Source organism: Accipiter gentilis, chromosome 36 (assembly GCF_929443795.1).
Source record: "Accipiter gentilis chromosome 36, bAccGen1.1, whole genome shotgun sequence".
NCBI classification, from domain to species: domain Eukaryota; kingdom Metazoa; phylum Chordata; class Aves; order Accipitriformes; family Accipitridae; genus Astur; species Astur gentilis.
Window position 1 is genome coordinate 100519 of NC_064915.1, and position 21356 is coordinate 121874.

At 55.7% G+C, this 21356-nt stretch overlaps 2 protein-coding genes across 4 annotated transcripts; one reads left to right on the forward strand and one right to left on the reverse strand.

Moving 5' to 3' along the window:
- Nucleotides 1-329: 329 nt before the first annotated feature.
- LOC126034942 (zinc finger protein with KRAB and SCAN domains 7-like) lies at nt 330-5990 on the reverse strand. 3 transcript variants are annotated; one of them, XM_049792933.1, is made up of 4 exons: nt 5934-5990; nt 3700-4304; nt 3276-3465; nt 330-2352 (listed from the first exon to the last, which is right to left on the reverse strand). In XM_049792933.1, exons 2-4 carry the CDS (start codon nt 4198-4200, stop codon nt 1577-1579), a joined length of 1467 nt encoding a protein of 488 aa, XP_049648890.1. In that variant the 5' UTR covers nt 4201-4304; nt 5934-5990; the 3' UTR covers nt 330-1576. The 3 variants fall into 3 exon arrangements, with proteins under 3 accessions (XP_049648890.1, XP_049648889.1, XP_049648891.1); XM_049792932.1 differs by having other exon boundaries at nt 330-2355; XM_049792934.1 differs by lacking the exon at nt 5934-5990 and having other exon boundaries at nt 330-2355; nt 3700-3948; nt 4025-4122.
- A 770-nt stretch (nt 5991-6760) lies between these two features.
- On the forward strand, nt 6761-9969 carry LOC126034928 (uncharacterized). The gene is made up of 2 exons (XM_049792901.1): nt 6761-6913; nt 8023-9969. Exon 2 carries the CDS (start codon nt 8047-8049, stop codon nt 9748-9750), a length of 1704 nt encoding a protein of 567 aa, XP_049648858.1. The 5' UTR covers nt 6761-6913; nt 8023-8046; the 3' UTR covers nt 9751-9969.
- The last annotated feature ends 11387 nt before the right edge of the window (nt 9970-21356 follow it).

A 21356-nucleotide genomic window follows, 5' to 3' on the forward strand; every position in this document is an offset into this window, starting at 1 on the left:
TGCAATGCAAACACAACGCTGCAGCGCAAGCGCTACGCTGCAGCGCACATGCAACGCAGCAGCCAAGCGCCATGCGCTGGGCGGCGGGTAACAAAATGCAGTGCAAGGCTGCGCGCAGCGCAAGCGCAACACCACGCTGGAGGCACCCCTTCGGCTGCAGCACCACCGTTGCAGATGCAGCACAACCTCCGCTGCGCGTGGCAAAAGTCATGTTGCAGAGCGGTGTGCCGCCAACACACCTTGCATTGCTGCAAGCGCAACGTGCGACGCCGCAGGGCGCAGCTGCAAAGCAGCGCTGCAAGGTCCCACCGCTGCAGCGCCACATTCCCCAGGCTCCCCTGCAAGCGCAACGCCCCGCGGATTGGCGCTGCATCGCTGCGCTGCAACACGCATGCCAGGCTGCTTGACAGCCCCGGGATGCATTTCGGTTGCAACCTCCCATATCAAATGTGCTTGCACGCCGCAATTAAAAAAAACCCACAAAGCAGCGCAGAGAAGTGGCTAAAACCATCATTACAGCAAAATTGGGGGGCAAAAATTGAGGGGGGGCGGGGGGGTGTGTGTGCACGTGTGCGTGAACCGGCCCGGAGGAGGGAAGCAGAACCGCGAAGGTTTGCCCAAGCCACCCCCTTTTGAGCCCTGGGCAACCAGGCAAGCGGCTGGTGAGGTAGGTCGGTCTCTCGAAATTTAAGGTCCGGCGTGGGAGGGGACGGCGCTCGCTGCGATGAATAAATACCGAAAAGGGGGCGGAGGGTGGGAGAAAGGCGAGTTGCAATTGAAAGGGAAGAACAGGGGCATCCCAGTGGTGGGGTTAGGGTGGAGGGGAGATGGAAGTGCCCTGAGGAGATGGGTGAGGGACCAGGGAGGCACCAAGCTCATGGGGTACATCAATCATCAGTTCGTCTTCATCCCCCATCTGTGTTACATCTCCTTTGGGACGTTGTCCTGGAGTCACTGGGCTCACGCGGGACATCAGTCATCAGCTGGTCTTCACCCCCAGCCACGTTGCATCTTCTCCAGGACCTGGGAGACACATCCTGGAGCCACCAGGCTTGTGGAGGACATCAGTCACCAGCTCCTCATCGCACCATCCATGTTGCATCTCCTCTGGGCCCAGGGAGCCGTATCGTGGAGCCACCATGCTCATGGGGGGGTCAATAATTATCAACTTGTCTTCCCCCCGGCCGTGTTACCTCTCTGAGACGCAGCGTCCTGGAGCCACAAGGCTCGTGGGGGACATCGGTCATCTGCTCAGCTTCACCCCTACCTGTGTCACCTCTCTGGGATTGGGGAGCCAAGTCTTGGAGCCACTGGGTTTGTGAGGGACATCAAGCATCAGCTCATCACCGCCCCTCCCCCCCCATCCATGTCGCATCTCCTCCAGGCAAACCAGTCCCTCCACAGCAGCCATATGGCACCGGCCAGCAAGGAAACCAGCACCGGCCATCCAGGTCATCCGCCAGGTCCACCCCACCCACCCAACCTCAACCCTCCCCCACGGCGGTTACCCATCACCACCTCCTCCACCGGAATGAAGCAGCCTCACCTTCCTCATCCTCCCCACCACCAAACCCCATCATTTGTCCCTGGCGGCCGCCCGGGCGTGGATGCGCGTGTGCCGGGCGAGGGAGGACTTGTTGCTGAAGCTCTTTCCGCAGTAGGGACAGGGGAAGGGTCTCTCGCCCGTGTGCGAGCGCTCGTGCACCGTCAAGTCCGCCAAGTACTTGAAGCTCTTGCCGCAGGCGCCACAGGGGTAAGGTCGCTCCTCGGTGTGGCTCCGTTGGTGCATGGTGAGGTTGGACTGCTGGCTGAAACGCTTGCCGCAGGCGGCGCAAGGGTAGGGTCGCTCGCCCGTGTGCGACCGTTGGTGCTTGTTGAGGTCCGACGGGTTGGTGAAGGTCTTGCCGCAGGAGCCGCAGGCGTAGGGACGCTCGCCCGTGTGAAGCCGTTGGTGTGTGGTGAGGGTGGAGAGGTGGCCGAAACTCTTGCCGCAAGCGCCGCAGGCGTAGGGCTTCACTCCCGTGTGGGTTCGCTGGTGGGTCTTCAGGTGGGTCAACCGGCCAAAGCTCTTGCCACACTCGCCGCAGGGGTATGGACGGTCCTTCCCCTGCACCGATGGCTCCCGCTTCACCCAGGGCTTCTCCGGGCTCCTGGTGTCCTCTGCCAGTCTGGGCGGACCTTGGGTGAGGGGCTGTGGGAAGGTGGTGGGATCCCGTGGGATCTGTCGCCGGTGGGTCCCCCTCTGGGCAGCGGTCCTGGCTGTTGGGACACCCTGAAGGGTGCTGGCTGGGTGCGGGGGGTCTTGCCGTTGCAAAACGGACGCCTCCGGGTCTCTGCTCGCCATGGTGGGACCTGCTGGGGAGGGGGAAGGAGAAGATGCTTCATGAGTTGGTTCTCAATGGAGGACACCACCCTTCTCCTCCAACCCCACCACCCTCGATCTCCTCCAGCAATGGCAGAGATGGTCCAGCTCCCACCGTTGAGCGAAACCCCAAATCCATCCATGGATGGCCATCAGGCCATGCCGGGAGAGGGATGAAGCTGAAGCCACCTCAGTGGAGGAGCCCAGCCGGTCTGAGGGGTAAGGACGGCTGCAGGATGACTCGGAGAGAAGGCCACCATGCTCCAACCATCATCCCCAAAACACCACAACTCCTCAAAGCAGTGTTTCCAGCGTCGCCGTGAAGGAGAAGCTGATGCTGGAGGAAGGGAACAAGATTTTGGGGCTCATAGTTTCCGGAGGACCAACGGGGAGAACAAGAGCTCTCTACGGATGCTCGTGAGCTTCACTCCAAGATCTCCATCCTTCTCCAACTTCTCCACAACTCAGGAGATGGCCATCTTCCAGCTTCCCACACTGGCATGGACATCTCAGATACGTCTCCCAGCCCTTCTTCTCGCTTCAGTTTGGCTTTTGAGCCCAAGACCTTGTCACACCGCAAAGATCGCAGGTGGTGGCACTGCTGTGAGAGTCTCTGGATTCTTCTTGGGATCACAACCTTCTCCTTCCTCAATACCCCAAGAGTTTTCCCAGCACCAGGACCTCATTTTTGACCCTTTCCCCTCCTTCGCTCTCATGCGTCCTCCCTTGAGAGCAACAAAACCACCCCAAAAAAAAGAACAAGGACACCATGGGGACATTTGTGGGGAGGACCAGACCGGACCAAGCCCATTGCAGGAGACACCCTACCACCTCTGAGCTCCCCTGGCACCTACAGCAGCTTCTTCACCCCCTTTTTTTTTTTTTTTTTTTTGGAGGGGGGTGACCCCATTACCTGCTTCCTGCAGGCGCCGCTCCTCTTCCTCAGGGACAAACTTGACCTTGCCCCGGGCCACCTCCTCCCGCCAGTCATCTCCAGAAGGGAACTGGGGTGACACCGACGCGGGGTTCGGTGGCTCCCCTGGCACTTCGGGGTCCTCTGCCTCCCCCGGGGCCACCTCCTCCACTTTCACGCGCACCGTCACCTGTGGGACCCAAGGAAAAAACCCAAAGAGCTGCAGAGGGGTGTTGGGTGCCGGGGACCTCCATCCCTCCTCCCTTCCCAGGGTCAATTTTGGGGGCGTCCCGTGGGAATGAGCTCGGAAGCACTGCTGGGGGTGTGGGGGGGGTGTGGTGGTGTACCCGGTTTCAGGGAACGGGAGGGTAGAAGCTCCTCGCAACCCCACCCACCCAGCGCAGGATCCATCCGCTGGTCTCACCTGCTGCTCCCAAATCCCATCGGGATCTCCCTGTCCCAACTGGAAGCTCTCGGCCAAGGCGACAGCTTGGGCGCAGGATTCGGGATGTCGTACCCAGACCCAGCTCTGGATTTCCTCGGGCAGGATGCTGAGGAATTGCTCCAGCACCAGCAACTCCATGATCTGCTCCTTACTCCTCACCTCCGGCCGTAACCAACCTTGCGACAGCTCCCGCAACCTCCGGCAAACATCCCGCGGACCCGATGCCTCCTGGTACCGGAATTGTCGGAAACGCAAACGACGCATCTCCGTACCGGCACCGCCGCCGTGCAACGCTGGTACCAACCGTCGCGTCCATTCCCCCCGGGGCCAATGACATCTCTCGGTCACCCGCTCCGAGGATATCGGGAATCCCTCCGTATCCTCCTCTGGGCACGGCGAGGGGGGGCGATGGGCCGGGGGACGCCGGCGGCCCCCCTCCGGTTGCAGCCGCCAGCGAGGACGCGTCGTCGGGGTCTCCATGCTGATGGGCTCCCGTTGTTGCTCTGTGTCCCCCCCCCACAATACTCCTGGGGGGGGGTGATGTGGAGGGGGGGGCCTTTGCAAAGCAGCTGGTGGGGTGGGCTCTGCAGGTGTGTGGGGGGGGAGAGTAGGACATGGCTTTGCAAAGACCCCTCCCTTGGTCCGCCAGCTTTGTACCCCCCCCCCCAAGAACTATACAATGTGCCCCCCCCCAGCCTTGCAGAGCCCCCCCCAGGACCATGCAATGTGCCCCCCACCTTGCAGAGCCCCCTGCAATGTGACCCCCCCCCAACCCCTACCATTACAAGAGCTGTGCAAAGCTTGCAAAGACCCTCACCCAGCTCCCCAGCTTGGCAAATGCCCCCCCCAGGGACCATGCAATATTCCCCCCCCCCCCAGCTTTCAAAGCCCCCAGGCTTTTGCAAAGCCCCTGGTTACTGCAACATGTCATTCCCCCCCCCCCCCCCCCCAAATTAACTCCCAGCCTTGCAAAAGTCCCACAAATCTTGCAATGCCACATGCCCCCCCCAGCCTATCCTCCCCCCCCATGCAATATCCCATCCCCCAGCTTGCAAAGCCCCCCCTTGCAATGTGCTCCCCCCCCAGCTTTGCAAACTGCCCCCACCATCATGTAATATGCCCCCCACACACCTTGCAAAGCCCCTTCCTCTCCCCCCCAGGCCCTTGCAAAGCCCCCCCAGGTTTTGCCACATGCCTCCCCCCCCCCCTCCGGTCCTTTCCAAGCCCCCAGGCCCTTGAAATGTGCCCCCCTCCCCAATCCCCCCCCCGGACCTTGCAATACCCCCCCTCCAGCTTCCCCCAACTTGTAACCCCCCCCCCATGCAATGATTCCCCCCTCCCCCGCTTTATATCTTTGCAAAAGCCCCCCCCCCCCCCCAGCCAAGCAAACCCTCGCAGGACAATGCAAAGGAAGTCCCCCCCCGGCCATTCAACCCCCCCAGGACCATGCAACACCCCCCCCCAGCCATTCAACCCCCCCCAGGACCATGCAAAGACCCCCCAGAACCATGCAACCCCCCCCCCCCAGCCATTCAACCCCCCAGGACCATGCAAAGACCCCCCCCCAGCCATTCACCCCCCCCAGGACCATGCAAAGACCCCCCCCAGCCATTCACCCTCCCCAGGACCATGCAAAGCCCCCCCAGGACCATGCAAAGACCCCCCCCAGCCATTCACCCCCCCCAGGACCATGCAAAGACCCCCCCCAGCCATTCACCCCCCCCAGGACCATGCAAAGCCCCCCCAGGACCATGCAAAGACCCCCCCCAGCCATTCACCCCCCCCAGGACCATGCAAAGACCCCCCAGAACCATGCAAACCCCCCCCCAGCCACTCAACCCCCCAGGACCATGCAAAGACCCCCCCCAGCCATTCACCCCCCCCAGGACCATGCAAAGACCCCCCCCAGCCATTCACCCCCCCCAGGACCATGCAAAGCCCCCCCAGGACCATGCAAAGACCCCCCCCAGCCATTCACCCCCCCCAGGACCATGCAAAGACCCCCCCAGAACCATGCAAACCCCCCCCCAGCCATTCAACCCCCCAGGACTATGCAAAGACCCCCCCCCAGCCATTCCCGCCCCCCCAGGACCACACAAAGCACCCTCCCTCGCCCATTTCCCCCCCTCCCCCAGGACCACGCAAACACCCCCCCCTCCCCACTCCAACCTTCCAATATGTGCCCCCCCCCATTTTTATACCCCCCCCTAAACCTGGGGTCCCGGCGCTGCAGCCCCCGCCGCTCCCCTCTCACCGACACAAAGGGCCGGAGCGGCCGGGCCCGGCCCCACCGCCCCCCCCAACCCGGTGCCCCCCCCCCCAACCTCCTCCCCTTCTCCTCGCCCCCCCCTCCCCCCCCGTCACCGGTTTTAACCCTCCCCTGCCCGGAGCCGGGGGGGGGGGGGGAAGCTTTGACACCCCCAAAATCCTCACCCACCCCCCATGCACCCCCCCAAAATGCCCCCCCTTTTCCATTGCACCCCCCGTGCCCCCCCAAAAAAAACCCTCCAGCTCTGTGCACCCCAGCGCAACCCCAACCCCAAAACTCTGCACCCCATAGACCCCCCCACTTTTGCACCCCCCCAATTTTGCAACCCCCCTCCACTTTTGCACCCCCCGCACTTTTGCACCCCCCCTTTTGCACCCCCCAATTTTGCACCCCCAATTTTGCACCCCCCCCACTTTTGCACCCCCTTTTTTCCATTGCATCCCCCCCCCCATGCACCCCGTCATCCCCCCCCCCCCCCCCCCGCATGGCCCCTTTCAGCCACTGTACAGGGAGGGGAGGGGCGAGGCAGTGAGGGAAACCCCTTCTTAGCTTTCCATTGGGCGAACGCGCTGTCAATCATGATGAGACTCCCGCCCCGCCGCCAAGCTGGAGCTGGGGGGGAACCTCCCCCCACCCCTCCCCTGCGGCGGGGAGGAGATGAGTGACAGCGCGGCGGACCAACCGCAGCGAGGCTTGGGGTGAAGGCCCCGCCCACTTTGGAACACAGCCCTCCCCTCCCGCCTTCTGGCAGCTGGAGTGACAGGGCGGCGGGCCAATGGCGGAACGGGGCCTAGGCCGGGCCCAGCCGCACTGACAGCACCCGGGCTGCCCGGGAACGGGGAACGGGGAACGGGGACGGGATCGGGATCGGGATCGGGAACGGGGGACGGGGCCTCATCCCGCCACCGCCGGCGGCCCCCAGAGGTGCGTGGGGACGGGGGCGGCGGCGGCTTCCTCCGCCCTCGCTCCCGTTCCTCTTTGCTCCCCTCTTGCCCTCCCTACTTCCCTGCTTTTCCTCCGGATTTTCCCTCTTCCCCCCCGCCTTCCGTCTTTCCCTCTATTTTTTTTCTTTTCCTCTTCCTTCTTTTCCCCCATTTTCTCTTTTTCCCCTTCCCCCCCCTTCCTTCCATCTTTCCCCCTATTTTCTCTTTCCCCCCCTTCTTTTCCCCTTCCTTCCATCTTTCCCCCTTTTTTCTTTCTTTTCCTCCTCCTTCTTTTCCCCCATTTTCTCTTTTCTCCCTTTTTTCCCCCTTCCTTCCATCTTTCCCCCATTTTATTTCTTTTCCCCCTATTTTTTCTTTCCTCCATTCCTTCTCCCCCCAATTCCTTCCTTCTCCCCCCAATTCCTTCCTGCTCCCCCCCATTCCTTCCTTTCCTTCCTTTCCTTCCTTTCCTTCCTTTCTTTCCTTTCCTTCCTTTCCTTCCATCTTTCCCCCCTTTCTTCTTCCTTCCCCGCCTTCTTTCCTTCTTTTCCCACTATTTTCATTCTTCCCCCCCCCCCCTTTATCTTGAGTGCTGAGCCGTGCTCCATTTTGAGGGGAGTGTTGCTGTGCTCCCCGTTTTGGGGAGAATATTGCGAGCTCTGAACCATGCTGCCCATTTTAGGGGGAATATTGTGAGCTCTGAACTGTGATCCCCATTTTTTGGGGAATATCATGACCACTGAGCTGTGCTGCCCATTTTCTTGGGATTATCGTGACCACTGAGCCTTGCTCCTCATTTGGGAGGCAATATTATGAGCTCTGAGCTATGCTCCCCATTTCAGGGGGAATATTGCGAACACTGTGCTGCGCTCCCTATTTCACCCCAGCTTCCCGCACCCTGTGTCTGTTCAGGGACGGCTTTTGCAGGACAGCCTCTTATGTTCGGGATTTTTCAGGATCTGGGGTGCATTTGTGGTGCTGCTGGGCATCCGAGAATCCCCACCTGGGCAACAAGTAGAAGACAGGACAGGAGCTCCTATGGGAGATCTGCATCTTTGGCATGGCATAAAAATTGTTCAAATTTCCCCTCTCCTCTGTTTTCCCCCACAGGCCGAGCCCCATCTGCCCTGTACCATGCCGAAACGGAAATGCAAATTCACCGACGAGCTCCAGGCAAAGTACCCCTGCTTCCGCATGGGCCGGGAGAGATGGGAGGCCGAATGCTTGGTCTGCCAGGAGGGCACCTACGTCTCTGTGGCCAACAAGGGCTCTCTCGACCTGGAGGCCCACATGCAGTCCATGAAACACAAGAGGAACGTGCTGGGGGATGCCTCGGTGGCCAAGCTGCCAGGCTGCTTCCTCCCTGCCAACTGCCAGCCCTTCGATGCTGCTGCCACCGCCGCTGCCGCTGCCGAAACCCCTTTGGGCTTCCCTGCTGCCGTGCTTGAGGACTGCTGTGAGCCCCTGGCTGGCTTGCCCAAAACGCCTGACCCCGTCTTAGACGTCTTGGGCTTGCAAATCAAGACGGAGGTGGGGCTGGATGAGGCGCTGGCCCCCTTCATGTTGGATCATGGGATGGACCCGCTTGATGGTGTCCCCTATTGTGGGGTGGCCCTGGGTGCGGGCGAGGCGGGGACTCCCTTCCCCATCCAGATCCGCTATTTTGACTGGAAGCGGGGTGGCGTGCAGAGCAGGGTGATCGGTGTGGAACCCCCACCGGCTGAACTGTCCCCTGGTGCCGCTGCGCTGGCGTGGGAGGCCTTGGAGAATCACGGGCTGCGGCAGCGGTGCGTGGCCATTGTAGGTGAGAGCCCTAACGCCATGTTGGGAGGGCTGGGGTGCTGTACCCAGAGTCCAGCTGAGGTGTCTGGCTTGCGGGAGCTGCTGGAAGGGGTCTTCGTTGCCACTGACTGCCCTGTGCACCTCCTCAGCAACTGCATCCAGCATGGGGCGGACAGCCTGGAGGTAGACCTGCAGTCCCTTGTCTGGAAGATTTACGCCTACATCTCCGTCTATGCCGTCTGCGCCGAACCGCTCAAGGACTTCTTGGAGTTTGCCAAGAGGGAGTACCGGCGGCTGTTCCACCACACCAGGATGCCCTGGTTACTCCTGCTGCCGGCCATCACCCGCTTGCTGCAAGTCTTCCCAGCCTTGAAGTCTTTCTTCCTCTCCCTCAGCCACCCCCCCTTTGCCATCCGGACCTTTTTTGAGGACGACTTCAGCGAGATCTACCTGCAGCACATGGCTTCGCAGGTGGCTGTCTTCGACATGCACCTCAGGACCTTGGCGAGGGAGGACAACTCACCCTGCGAGGTGCTGGGCGTCCTCTCCTCCATCCGCCGCTCCCTCCTGGAGCGCAAAGCCCATGGCTTCATGTCGCCGCGGGTGAAGGAGCTGCTGGCGGAGCAGCGGGCGGCTGGGAGGATTGGTGAGTGCGACACCTTCTGCCGCCAGGTCCAGGCCCTCTACGTGGCGTTCCTTGACTACCTGGATGCCCGGATGGGGCCATTTGGGGAGCTTTTCCGTTTCCAGTGGATGCAGCTACGGGTACCACCGACGTGGGCAGAGGTGGAGGCATGCATCAAGTACCTGGCGGGCCACCGGGTCATGGTGGACGACAGCAAGTGCTTTGACCAGTTCTGCCAGCTGACCACTTTCTTGAAGGACTGCAGGAGTGACAGCAACTTCAGTGCCCTGCAGACGCACCAGAAATGGGTGCGTTTCTTTGGCAGCTCCCGCGGCTTGGCCGGCCACTCAGAGCTTCTCAGAATGGCTCAGGTTTTCTTTGCCATCCCCTCCTGCGGGGCCGATTTTGCAAGGGGGCTTTTCCTGATGTGAAGCCAGTGGGACCAGGGGTGGATTCGTTGTGGCTGGGCTACAGCAAAACGTGCGGCGTTTCAAGACTTCTTTTTTGCAATGATAGACATATGGATTCCTATTTTTATACATCAGCCCACCAGGGAGGATTTGTTAATGGGATTTTTAAAGGCTGTACGCTGTCTGCAGGAGAGGTGGCTTTGCTCTTGTGCAAATAAATACCTCTATGGGCTCTGGTCATCTGTGGGTACTGGAGGGATTGTTGGGGGTCAAATGGCTTTTGGGGTTGTCATGGTTTAAACCTAGTCAGTAACAAAGCAGCATGAAGCTGCTTGCTCACTCCTCCCCCCACGGCCGCTGTGGGATGAGGAGAAAATATAAAGAAAAGCTGGTGGGTTGAGACAAGGACAAGGAGGTTTCACTCCCCACTTATGGTCACGGGGAAAAAGACAGGCTCAACGTGGGGAAGAAACAAAATCAATTTAATTTACTACTACTCAAATCAAAACATGTATACTGAGAAATAAAACCAAATCTTAAAACACCTTCCCCCTACTCCTCCCTTCTTCCCAGGCACAGCTTCACTCCTGAATTCTCCACCTCCTCCCCCCTAGCAGCGCAGGGGGACAGGGAATGAGGGTTGGGGTCAGTTCATCACAGGTTTTCTCTGCTGCTCCTTCCTCCTCAGGGGGAGGACGCCTCACTCTTCCCCTGCTCTGGCGTGGGATCCCTCCCTCGGGAGACAGTCCTTCACGAACTTCTCCAACGTTAGTCCTTCCCAGGGGCTGCAGTCCTTCACAAATTGCTCCAGCGTGGGTCCTTTCCGGGGGCTGCAGTCCTTCAGGCACAGGCTGCTCTAGCGTGGGCTTTCCGATGGAGTCATGGCCATCTCTGGGGGCATCCCTGTGCTCTGGTGTCAGCTCCTGCCCTGGCTGCAGGTGGGAATCTGCTCCCCTGCTCACCTCCATGGGCTGTGGGGGGGACAGCTTGCCATCTCACCATGGGCTGCAGGGGTATCCCCTCCTCTGGCCCACCTCCTCCCTATCCTTCTTCACTGACCTCGGTATCTGCATAGGGGTTCCTCTCACATTCCAATCTCCTCCCGCACTGCAGGTTTCCCCTTCTTAAATATGTTATCACAGAGGCACATTGCTGATGAGCTCAGCCTTGCCAAAGGTGGGTCCAACTTGGAGCCACGGAAGCTTTTAGCAGCTTCTCACAGGAGCCACCCGTGCTACCAAAAACCCAAAACAGGTGTGAAAGTCAACTAGGACTCAATGGAATTATTTCTTGGATTGGAGAGAGGGAATGTGAGGTTTTGTCCATGCACTAGGGGTCTCCAAGCTTGGACCTCAAAACCAGTCCTCAAGCTTGTGCACCCACCTGCCCTGGCTCTAGCTAAGGGGTGGAGAAGGCTCTTGCAGCATCATGGAGGCACCTGGAGATGCCTGAGCTTTCCAGCTGGCGAGGTTTTGTCACCTGCCTGCCCCCCTCAAATTCCCCAGGGATCATAGAATCATAGAATATCAGGTTGGAAGGGACCTCAAGGATCATCTGGTCCAACCTTTCTTGGCAAAAGCACGGTCTAGCAAAGATGGCCCAGCACCCTGTCCAACTCAATCTTAAAAGTGTCCAGTGTTGGGGAATCCACCACTTTCCTGGGGAGATTATTTCAATGGGTGATTGTTCTCATTGTGAAAAGTTTTCCTCTTGTGTCCGATCGGAATCTCCCCAGGAATAACTTGTACCCATTATCCCTCATCTTTTCCATGTGTCTCCTTGTAAAAAAATCTTCTTTGTAAGCCCCCTTTCAATACTGCAACATGGTGATAAGGTCTCCCCTGAGCCCTCTTTTCTCAAGGCTGAACAAATCCAGTTCTCAGCCTTTCCTCAGATGGCAAACTTCCCAGTCCTTTGATCATCTTTGTGACCTGTCTCTGGACGTTCTCCAGCCTTTTTTGTACCTTAGGGACCACAGCTGAACACAGTATTCCAGGTGTGGCCTGACGAGCACTGAGTAGAGTGGGGTAATGACTTTTTTATCTCTGCTGGTGATGCCCTCGTTGATGCAACCCAGCACCCTGTTGGCTTGCTTTGCCGCAGCAGCACACTGTTCGTGCATACTGAGCTTGTTGTCCAGCAGGACCGCCCAGGTCCCTTTCTACAGAGCTGCTCCCAGCCTATGCTGCACTCCTGGATTATGTTTTCCCAGGTGTAAGACCCTACATTTGTCTTTGTTGAACTTCATAAGACTCTTGTTAGCCCACTGTTCCATCCTATCCAGGTCTTCCTGCAGGATGGCTCTCCCTTCCAAAGTGTCCACTTCCCTGCTCAGTTTGGTATCATCAGCAAACTTCCATCAGGGTACACTTGATCCCATCATCGGGATCACTTATGAAGATATTAAACAGCGTTGGGCCCAATATTGATCCCTGGGGGACCCCACTTGTGCCAGGTTGCCAGTTTGAGAAGGAGCTATTCACTACCACCCTCTGGGTGCAACCTGTCAGCCAGTTCCCCACCCACCGCACTGACTGCTTGTCTAGACCGTAATGCATCAGTTTCTCTAGGAGGAGTCTGTGGGAAATCATATTGAAAACCTTGGAGAAATCCAGGTAGACAATGTCCGCTACTCGCCCCACATCAACCGAGCAGTTTACTTTGTCATAGAAGGCGATCAGGTTTGTCAAGCATGATTTGCCGGTGGTGAATCTGTGCTGGCTTTTCCCAGTCATGTGCTTCATTTGACTTGTGATAGCCCCCAGGAGGATTTGTTCCGTAACTTTCCCAGGGACTGAAGTAAGACTGATGGCCCTATATCTCCTTTGGAATGTGTAAAGGCCCTGCCAAGGCTGACCATCAGGAGGAACTGCCATGAAGAGAGTCCTACCCTCCTCCTGATGCTCCCCACCACCACGTCATCTGCAAGAGGATTTATCTCATAGCACCTTGAGGCATTTATTGCCTGTGCCAGGAGATGCAGCAGAGATAAGGTGCCCAGCTGGCAGAAAATAAATATTTGCATTAATATTCACCTCCTGCCCAAGTATTTGTCAATGTCCCCACATGTGTGTCCTTCTCCCTTGGAGTTTTCCTCCTGTGATCAGAAGAGCAGCACTGGATACCCCAAAAATGCCTTTCCCTTGGATCCGGCACTGTCACATTGTAATCCTGACACAAGCGTGCCCTGTCCAGGCAGGGACTTTGGACCCATAAGGCTCATCAAGGCCAAGGACTTTGCACAGTCATTATCAGAAAGTTGTTTTTCTCGACAGCAGCTTGATTTTTCTGCTCCAAAACCTTCCAGCTGGAGACCTGCCTGGAGCTGCAGAGATGAGTGGGAAGTTCATGTGGAAATCCTTTAAGCGGGTGTGGAGATCCAGATCACCAACAAAACCAAGGATGTCACTTTGTACAACCCCAGGTAATGCCACGAGGAGGGGGCAGGGGGTGGAAGACCCCTTGCCAGAGGGGATGCCTGCAGGATGCAGGCAGAAGGTCCAAGGTGGACCACCTCCTAGTGGTCGGACCATCTCCCAGTGGTTGGACCATCTCCCTTGTAAGCCCAAGTGGTCTCCCCATCCCTTTTCCTCCTCTCCTGTGCTCTCCTTCCAGGAGCTACTGCTACAGCGGCTATAGCTCCATGCCACCCAGCCCCAGGATCCCACCGGGTGTTATGGAGAGTTGCGAATTCACCAACTCTGTGATCTATTTTCGGGGTTGTGTGGGGCTCCTGGTGTACGAGGTGGACACCTTCACCTTGGCCATCCTCTTCTCCAACCCCTTCGACTACAATATTTTCTACATGGAGCTTGCCATGGAGATCTCCTTCCACAAAGCCCACCTTGGGAACTTGGAGAACATCTACACCAGGATGTATAGCAGTCATTCCACCAGCACTGGCAAAGACACTGTGTTCCACTGAGTCAATCTGGGCATGTGCCAGGAGGCTGCCATGGTCTTTGCTGGCCACGTGAGGGTCACGGCCACCATGTCCAATGCTGCAAAGTCAGTCATCAAAGTAATTGTGGAGAATCAAGATAGTTCCTCCTCTGAATCCAAAGGTGGCACCACCCATTAGCCTTGGGCAGCATCAGCTGGAGGGATGGACAAACCTTGTCCGTGTTGCTGTAAACACCAGGCAAAATCTGCTGCCTTCAATAAATGGCTGAGCAAAGCAATTGTGCATCTAAACTCGTGCTGTGTTGTCCTAAGATAGGAGAGGAAAAAGCCCAGGTAGGATGGAAGATGCTTCTTTTATATCCTAACCCCCCTTTTTATCAGCTTGGAGGACTCCCTGTTGAGCGGTAAGGAAGGGGAGCATGGTTTGAAGGTCCTGTGGGTGGGTTGTGCTGCACCTGGGGGTTGGGACCTTGCTTGGATGCAATGCCTGGTGCAAACCTGCTCTCCTGAAGGTGCTCTTTCTGATTTGAATTGTAGCTTGGGTTTAGTTTTGATGTTTGTCCAGCTGGTATCCACCCGGGGGTCCTAGTGTAGGGGGCAGACACCTTCCTGTTGGCCATCCTCTTCTCCAGCCCCTTGGACTCCATTCTCTACCTGGAGGTTGGGTTCAAAACATCTAACCTAGCCCTACATCTATCAGACCCTGTATCTATCCCTCCATTTCCATTCCCTATGTGCCTATGGCGATCGTGCCAGTCTATGAGTCATCTCTCTCCTAACCCAACTTACCTCTGTGCCCTCCATCCATCTGCCTCTTTGTCCCTCCATCTAGAGGGGTACAGTTTTGGAGATAAAACCTGGTGTAGCTGGACCACCTCTAGCCAAGCACTGGAATTAGTGGGGCAGATCTCTTCTGGGCCAAAAAAATATCTTCTATTTTGTTCTGCTTTCCTTCTTATGCAGTGAAGGAGGAGAAAACAGCTCTGGGCTTCTTCATGTGCTGTATTATCTGATGAGAGGTTGGTGGTTACCCATGAGCTGTGTCACGTTTCACTGCGAGTGAACGGATTTCACTTGGGGCTTTTTTTCGTTTAATTTGTTCTGCTTTGTGGCTGGAAGTGGAAGCAGCAGTCAAACCAGCAATAAAAAAGAAATGTGGTGGGGTAGCAGAAGTGGATGGGGGGTCGCTGGTGCTGTACTTTAGCTGAGGCAGTGATGAGGGCAAATTGAAGCCTTTTTGGTTGCTGGCTGAAGGGTTAGGTGCAGCTGAGAGGTGGGACGGGGCAAAGCCATGTGGAGATGTCTCCATCACCCCTCTCCAATGACCTAACATCCCCTCTGCCTCCCTCCCTCCAGGTGGGTGACACAAGGCCAAACACAAACTGCCCCCTTTCCCTTTGCCCCTTGGCCCTTCTTGAACGTCTGGTGGATCAGATGGGACCTTTGGTGGACCTTCCTGATGGGAAGACCTGCCAGATTTGTCCTCATATTTGGGAGCTGCTGGCCTCAGGTTCTGGTGCTGGATGTACCTTTGGGCAACATCTTCATAGGCTCCAACCCTGTGAGATGAGGTCTACAGCCAAGGCTTGCATGAAACTCAGGCTCTTACCTCCATTTGGTGGAGGATTAAGCATCTATGAGACCTTCAGAGACCAATGCAAAGGGCCAACAATCAGGGACAGAACACCTGTTTAAATAATGGACCTTTTAATTAACTTATGCCCTGGAGCCACCCTGTTGTTCACAGCTGGGGCAAACTCTTCTGCAACTTGCTTAGGCAGCGTGTTTTAGCTGAGGGGTGTGTCTCTGGGGCTGCAGATGAAGAAGTTGGGTCCCCAGGGTGCTGGAGAGCTTTCAGTGGCTGGAGATGCAGTACAGGTGGCATTGAGTCAAGGGACACCATCTTGGTCCAATTCCCCCCCTGCCATGGCCATGGGGAACTGACAATTCACTGTGGTCCTTGCCATGGACCCCCCAGCACTTTGGAGCATTTCTCTGGTCTGCCAACAGGTCCTCGAACTGTGAGGGCTCCTGGACATCTCTTCCTTCGCAGCACTTGTGAAATGCTGAGGTCTTCTACCGGGGCATGAAGCTCTTCAGCCTGGCCAGCTGGACTCGCTTTCCTGCAGGCAAGACATAGTGATGGATCAATAGGTGTTGTTGGACCACCTCTGCAGAGAGGAGCCTCCATGTCATGCACACAGCTCCAGGCCTTGGTGGAGGCTTCCAAAGGTCCTCCGGATGGCCCAAAGCCCACTTAGTGCTTCCTAATCTTGCTTGATTTTAGCATGTTCACCCATGAATCCCCAGTCAGCAGCATGGTTAACGGGCACCACGCAATGGGGCCAGTGGTTCTCTTACCCATCTGGAGGAGAACATGGATGCCCAAAGCCAGTGCGAGGAGGGAGAGGACTGCAAAAGCCAGGCTGACGGAGACTCCCAGCCCTGGGAGAAAGCAAGCAGATGGTGGTAAGGAGGAGCACTGGGGCCCACAGGGCCAAGGGGGGTTAAAGCCAAGACCCAGACCACCCCCACCACATCCTGAGCTGCATGGTTCATTTTTGGTCATGTTAGGAAACCTGCAGAGCCACCTTAGTGTCAGTGGGAAGGGATCTGCGGAGCACTGACATAAAAGCTCCCCTTAATCTCTTGGCCACGCTCCTCCTTATGAAGCCTCATATTCACTTTTCTTTCCCTGTAAGGAGAGCTCATGGCTGCTTGTACTGAACCCAGGGACCTCCAGGTCTTGGGATACAGTCAATCCAGGGACCTCCAGGTCTTGGGAGATGATTGGGAATATTGGTCCCTTTCTCAGCTGGTTTGCTCCAAGCACCCATCAGGGAGCGGTGGGAAGGTGAAGTGAACTGCAGCAAGTATCTCATCTGCTTTGTGGTAAAGGTCTATGCTACCCCGGGAAGGAAAAATTAGGAATTTCCATTTGCAGGGTCTGGTAGCATCATTGGTGGCACCTTGGAGCTTGGAAACCAGGATGTTTGGCTGAAATCCATCCAGAAAACCAGGGACGCTTACCTCCAAATGACAGCTCTGGGCTGGTAGCAACGCTGCCGTTCTTCGGATCATCCTTCCCACCTAGGCAAGAAATACGTGGAGAAAGGGTCACCCCAAATCTGTCCCTTCCTCCCCATGCTGTGGGGGTTGTCAAAGCATGGCCAAGCAGTGGTGCTTTTGGGTGGCGTTCTTTACCGAGAAGGTAAAAGGTGTAATTATTAATAGTTTCCGATAGATGGCTCCTGTAGTATGGAGATGATAGCAATGCTGAGTACAAGTACCAGGTTAGTTTCATGACCAGTAATTTTATCATACCGTAAGCCAGTATTACAAAGTACAACAAAATGATAACCTTGACCCAGCCTCCAGAGGTGATAAACAGCACAACAGGGAACATACACAGCACAATGCAGAAAAAGAGTGCAACAACTCTGTGAGCAAATAAATCAACATTGTGACCAGCAACTCTCAAACTAATATAATGAATGCTTATAACAAATTCGTTTTAACATGCTCTGGTCACATCTGTTGCTATCTCAACCCTTTGTACCCCACACTGGGTGCCAAAAAGGACTGTCGTGGTTTAACCTGGCAGGCAGCTAAACACCACACAACTTTTTGCTCGCTCCCTGCCCTGCTCGACAGTGGGATGGGGCAGAGAATCGGAAGGAAAAAAAAAAGTAACATTCATGGGCTGAGTTAAAGACAGTTTAATAGGACAGAAAAGGAAGGGAAAATAACAACAACAACAATAATAATGATAATAGAATTAGAATATACAAAACAAGTGATGCACAATGCCATTGCTCGGCACTCGCCAACCGATGCCCAGTTAGTTCCCGAGCAGCGATTCCCCCCCCCGCCCCAGGCCAACTCCCCCCAGTTTATGTAGTAGGCATGATGTCATATGGTATGGAATATAATTTTGGCCAGTTCGGGTCAGCTGCCTTGGCTGTCTCCCCTCCCAACTTCTTGTGCCCCTCCAGCCTACTTGCTGGCTGGGCATGAGAAGCTGAAAAATCCTTGACTTGGTGTAAACATTACTTAGCAACAACTGAAACACAGTTTGTTATCAAGATTACTCTGATCGTAAATCCAAAACATAACAGCTATTAGAAAGAAAATTAACTCTATCCCAGCCGAAACCAGGACACTCTGGTGGGGTTAATTGTGAGCATCCCTTCACTGAATGGGTCTTGCTGGTCAAGACCCAACTGTGTTGGCACTGCAGGGACCTGGGGTTAACTGGGACCATCTCTGCAGTGGACTGGTCTTGCTAGTCAAGACCCAGCTGAGTTGTAAAGACCCGCAGTAAATCAGGAGGATCCCTGCACTGAACTGGCCTTACTGGTCAAGACCCAGCTGTGTTGGCACTGCAGGGACCTTGAGTCCATGCAAGCAGGGGCAATCACTTCTGGGGTTTCTCAAGGGCTGTCCCTGATATAGGGCAGGATCAACCTTCCCATGCCCTTCTCCACTCACCTCCAGTGGTCAGGAGCCATGGGATACTCAACCTTGAAAGCATGACCTGTCCGAATCTGCTCCGGCGCTGGTACCCGCAGGAGTAGGTGCCGCTGGTCTTTGCAGAGAGCTGGATGGCGAGCGTGGAGGTGAACTCACCTTTTCCCACCAGGTGGTTTGCCAGCTCCACCCCATTCTTGCAGAAGAAGATGTGGGTGATGGGGACATGGGAAAAAACGAGGCACCGAGCAAGAATCAAGTCACCTTCCTGAGCTGAGGAGAAGTTTGGGAAGAGTGCTGGTGGGGGAAAGTCACCTGGAAGAGTAAAGAGACGCGGTAGTGGTGTGATGATGCAGAGGTAGCACTGGTGTGCAACGGATTTTCAGCTCTCCAACCACAGCGTTGACCTTGTAGCTGCTTTTTGGTGGAAATAGCAAAAGGAAAAAAAAGGTGAAGAGATTGGAAGAGCCTGCTTTTCAGTCATCTGATGACTCGGAATACTTTGACTATAGGAAAGCAAAAGCTCTGCTCATTTCAGGAGCTGGCACTGATACAGGTAAACACAGTGGGAGAAAAACAAGAGGGTAAATATACTGAAAAATACTGTTTCTAGTCACCAAAACGATTTTTTCCATCCAAGCTGAGTATTTCAGAAAAGACTCAGAGGAAATATCTAAATTCTGGGACAACAAAGGGCTTCACTCTGGTATTTCCAAAGGAGAATGTTTTCATTTTCTTTAATTTCAAGCCAGTATTTCCCACTCCATCATAAAATTAAAAATTGCAGCTTCCTCTGCCAAAATCCACCCTAGCCAAACTGATACGTTTCATACCACACCCTACCAAAAAAACATGCATATGGTGGATTTCTTTTTCCTCCTTTTGGCTTGTCTTCCACCTTGAAAGGAAACACCAGTCCCATGATCAAAGCTGCCTTTTTGGACACCCCAGGATCAGGAGACACAACCAAAGGACATAAGCAACATTACAACAAGGACCTGGAGGGTTTCTCCAAATACCCCTTTTGTCTGCACTCACCTGGTGAGCTGCAGGTCTCTGGCTTCATCCCACCAGCACCTGTGTGGGACAGCAGAAGGGGTTGGTCTGAGATGGTCTGCTGGTCTAGAAGAGGACATCTTGCAGAGGACATCTCTTTGAGTTTGGAGATGCAACCTTGGGAAAGCTTGCAGAAGATGGGGAGAGTTTCCTGCAGACCTCAGCACAAAGGAGGTCAGAAATCACCGGCAAGGAGCTAAAGAGACTTTTTGGTGGTGCCTTGTCCTTTCCTGCCCAGCCAGGGAAAGCCACACCATGCCTGGACCCCAAGAGGGACCAACCCCATGCTTATGGATCAGTGCAAGGATGAGATTCCCTCTGTGGGAGCTGCAATCTTATGTCTCTCTCGGCAAAATAAGTCATTGGGCAAGGGTTGTCTGCAACCTGCCACAGCAGAGATGGACCTTTACACCCTCCAGAAAGCCCATCCTGTGTTTTCAGACAGTTGGACTCCGTAGAAATCACTCCAGAAACTCACAATTTTGGCTTTGACCTATTCTGTCTCTGGAGATTTCCCAAGGGGACAGCTTAAAATCCAACCCACGTCATCCCATGCTGCCCCACCTCCCACGTGACTTCCCAAATTACCCCCAAACACCCTGCCCGGCCACCTACCTGCCAGCCACCCCAGCAAGAGCAGGGTACCTGCAGCCTTGGCCAGCCAGCTTCTTCTCACCATGCTCATCCACCATCAGTTCTGAGCTCCCCAGGAACAAGCCTCAGGGGAAGGGGGAAGTTGAGGCTGGTTTCCTCCCTGTGACACATCCCCCAGTGCATGACACAGCATCTTCTCGGGGAGGAGAGAGCAAAAGGATGGGACAGGCAGGATGGGTATTGCCATGTTGGGTGCACACACCTGGGCTTGCACACCATGCAGCAGCACCTGGTGCCTTCCTCCCCCACCCCAGAAAGGACCCCAAAAGTGGCTGCTTCATCATGGTGTTTTGCACCATGTTTGTGGGCGCCTGTTTTTGGGAGGCTAGGGGTATGTCACAACTGTCCCCAGTGGGACACACCATCTCCCAGCAGGTTTCCAGCATCCCTGGGGCAAAAACAGCTCTCCGCAGTTTTCTCTACAGCCTCAGCCCTGAAGTTCCCATGCCGTGCAATACAAATATGCAATATCCTTTCAACGTCACTGGGAAGAAGAGAGTTTCCTAATTTCTCCTTTTTTTGTGTGTGTCTCAGACACTAGACTGACATGCAACCCAGCTGCTGCTGTGGAGGTGCTGTTTCAAATGCCCTGGGCTTCTGAGGGAAATCGAGGGGATCTCCAGAGTTACTAGATACCTTTGCCTGATTAAACCAACCTTGGAACTCCACTGGCAGGAGCTCAGAGTCTTGGCTAGCGTGGAGCTGAGGTTTGTAAAACCCCCATTTGCCCACCGTGCAGTGGGAGTAGGGTCTTCAGTCCAGTCTCCTCTGAGCTTGCATGGGTGGAAAGGTGTCTACGTCATCCTGTGCGCATCCTCCCTTGGTCCCCATGTATCCTCCACGTTTTCTGCACAATCACTGGGATTAGTCCCTGTGCTCCAACTCCAGGGGTGCTGGATTCACCTCGTTGGGACCCATCATTTCCTGGTGGGTCAAGCCATCTCTGTGGGGTGGGCATGGAGATGATGTCCACCAAGGACAATCCCTTCAGTGGCAGGGAAATATACCGAAAGGAACAGGAAAACACACCTGATTAATATGTGGCTCAGAGGCTGGTGCCATCGGTGGAATTTTGGTTTTTTTGATCATGGGGAGGTTTACATGGCACCAGGCTTGCTGGCGACAGATGGGAGTCCAGCTGTCTCAATGGGAGAAAAGGATTGTTGCTCATGAGATGGCGGGGCTCAGAGAGGGGGCTTTAAACTAGGTTTGAAGGGGGAATGGGATAAAATTAGGCTCACCAGAGATGAGCCTGGGGGCAGCATGCTGATAGGGGTGGATTCGATAGGCCAGCTCAAATGCATCTATGCCAATGCATGCAGCATGGGCAATAAACAGGAGGAGCGGGAAGCCATTGTGCAGCAGGATAGATATGACTTAGTTGCCATCACGGAAACATGGTGGGATGACTCCCATGACTGGAGTGCTGCAATGGATGGCTATAAGCTCTTCAGAAGGGATGGGCAAGGAAGAAGAGGTGGTGGGGTGGCTCTCTATGTTAGGGAGCGTTTGGATTGTACAGAGCTACAGGAGTGTGATGACAA

Coding starts and splice junctions, on each gene's coding strand:
- LOC126034928 (XM_049792901.1), top strand. CDS start 8,047: ATGCCGAAACGGAAATGCAAATTCACCGACGAGCTCCAGGCAAAGTAC.
- LOC126034942 (XM_049792932.1), bottom strand. CDS start 4,200: ATGGAGACCCCGACGACGCGTCCTCGCTGGCGGCTGCAACCGGAGGGG. Junction 3,466..3,699: donor ATGGGATTTGGGAGCAGCAG/GTGAGACCAGCG, acceptor TGGGTCCCACAG/GTGACGGTGCGCGTGAAAGT. Junction 2,356..3,275: donor GCGGCGCCTGCAGGAAGCAG/GTAATGGGGTCA, acceptor CCCCCTCCCCAG/CAGGTCCCACCATGGCGAGC.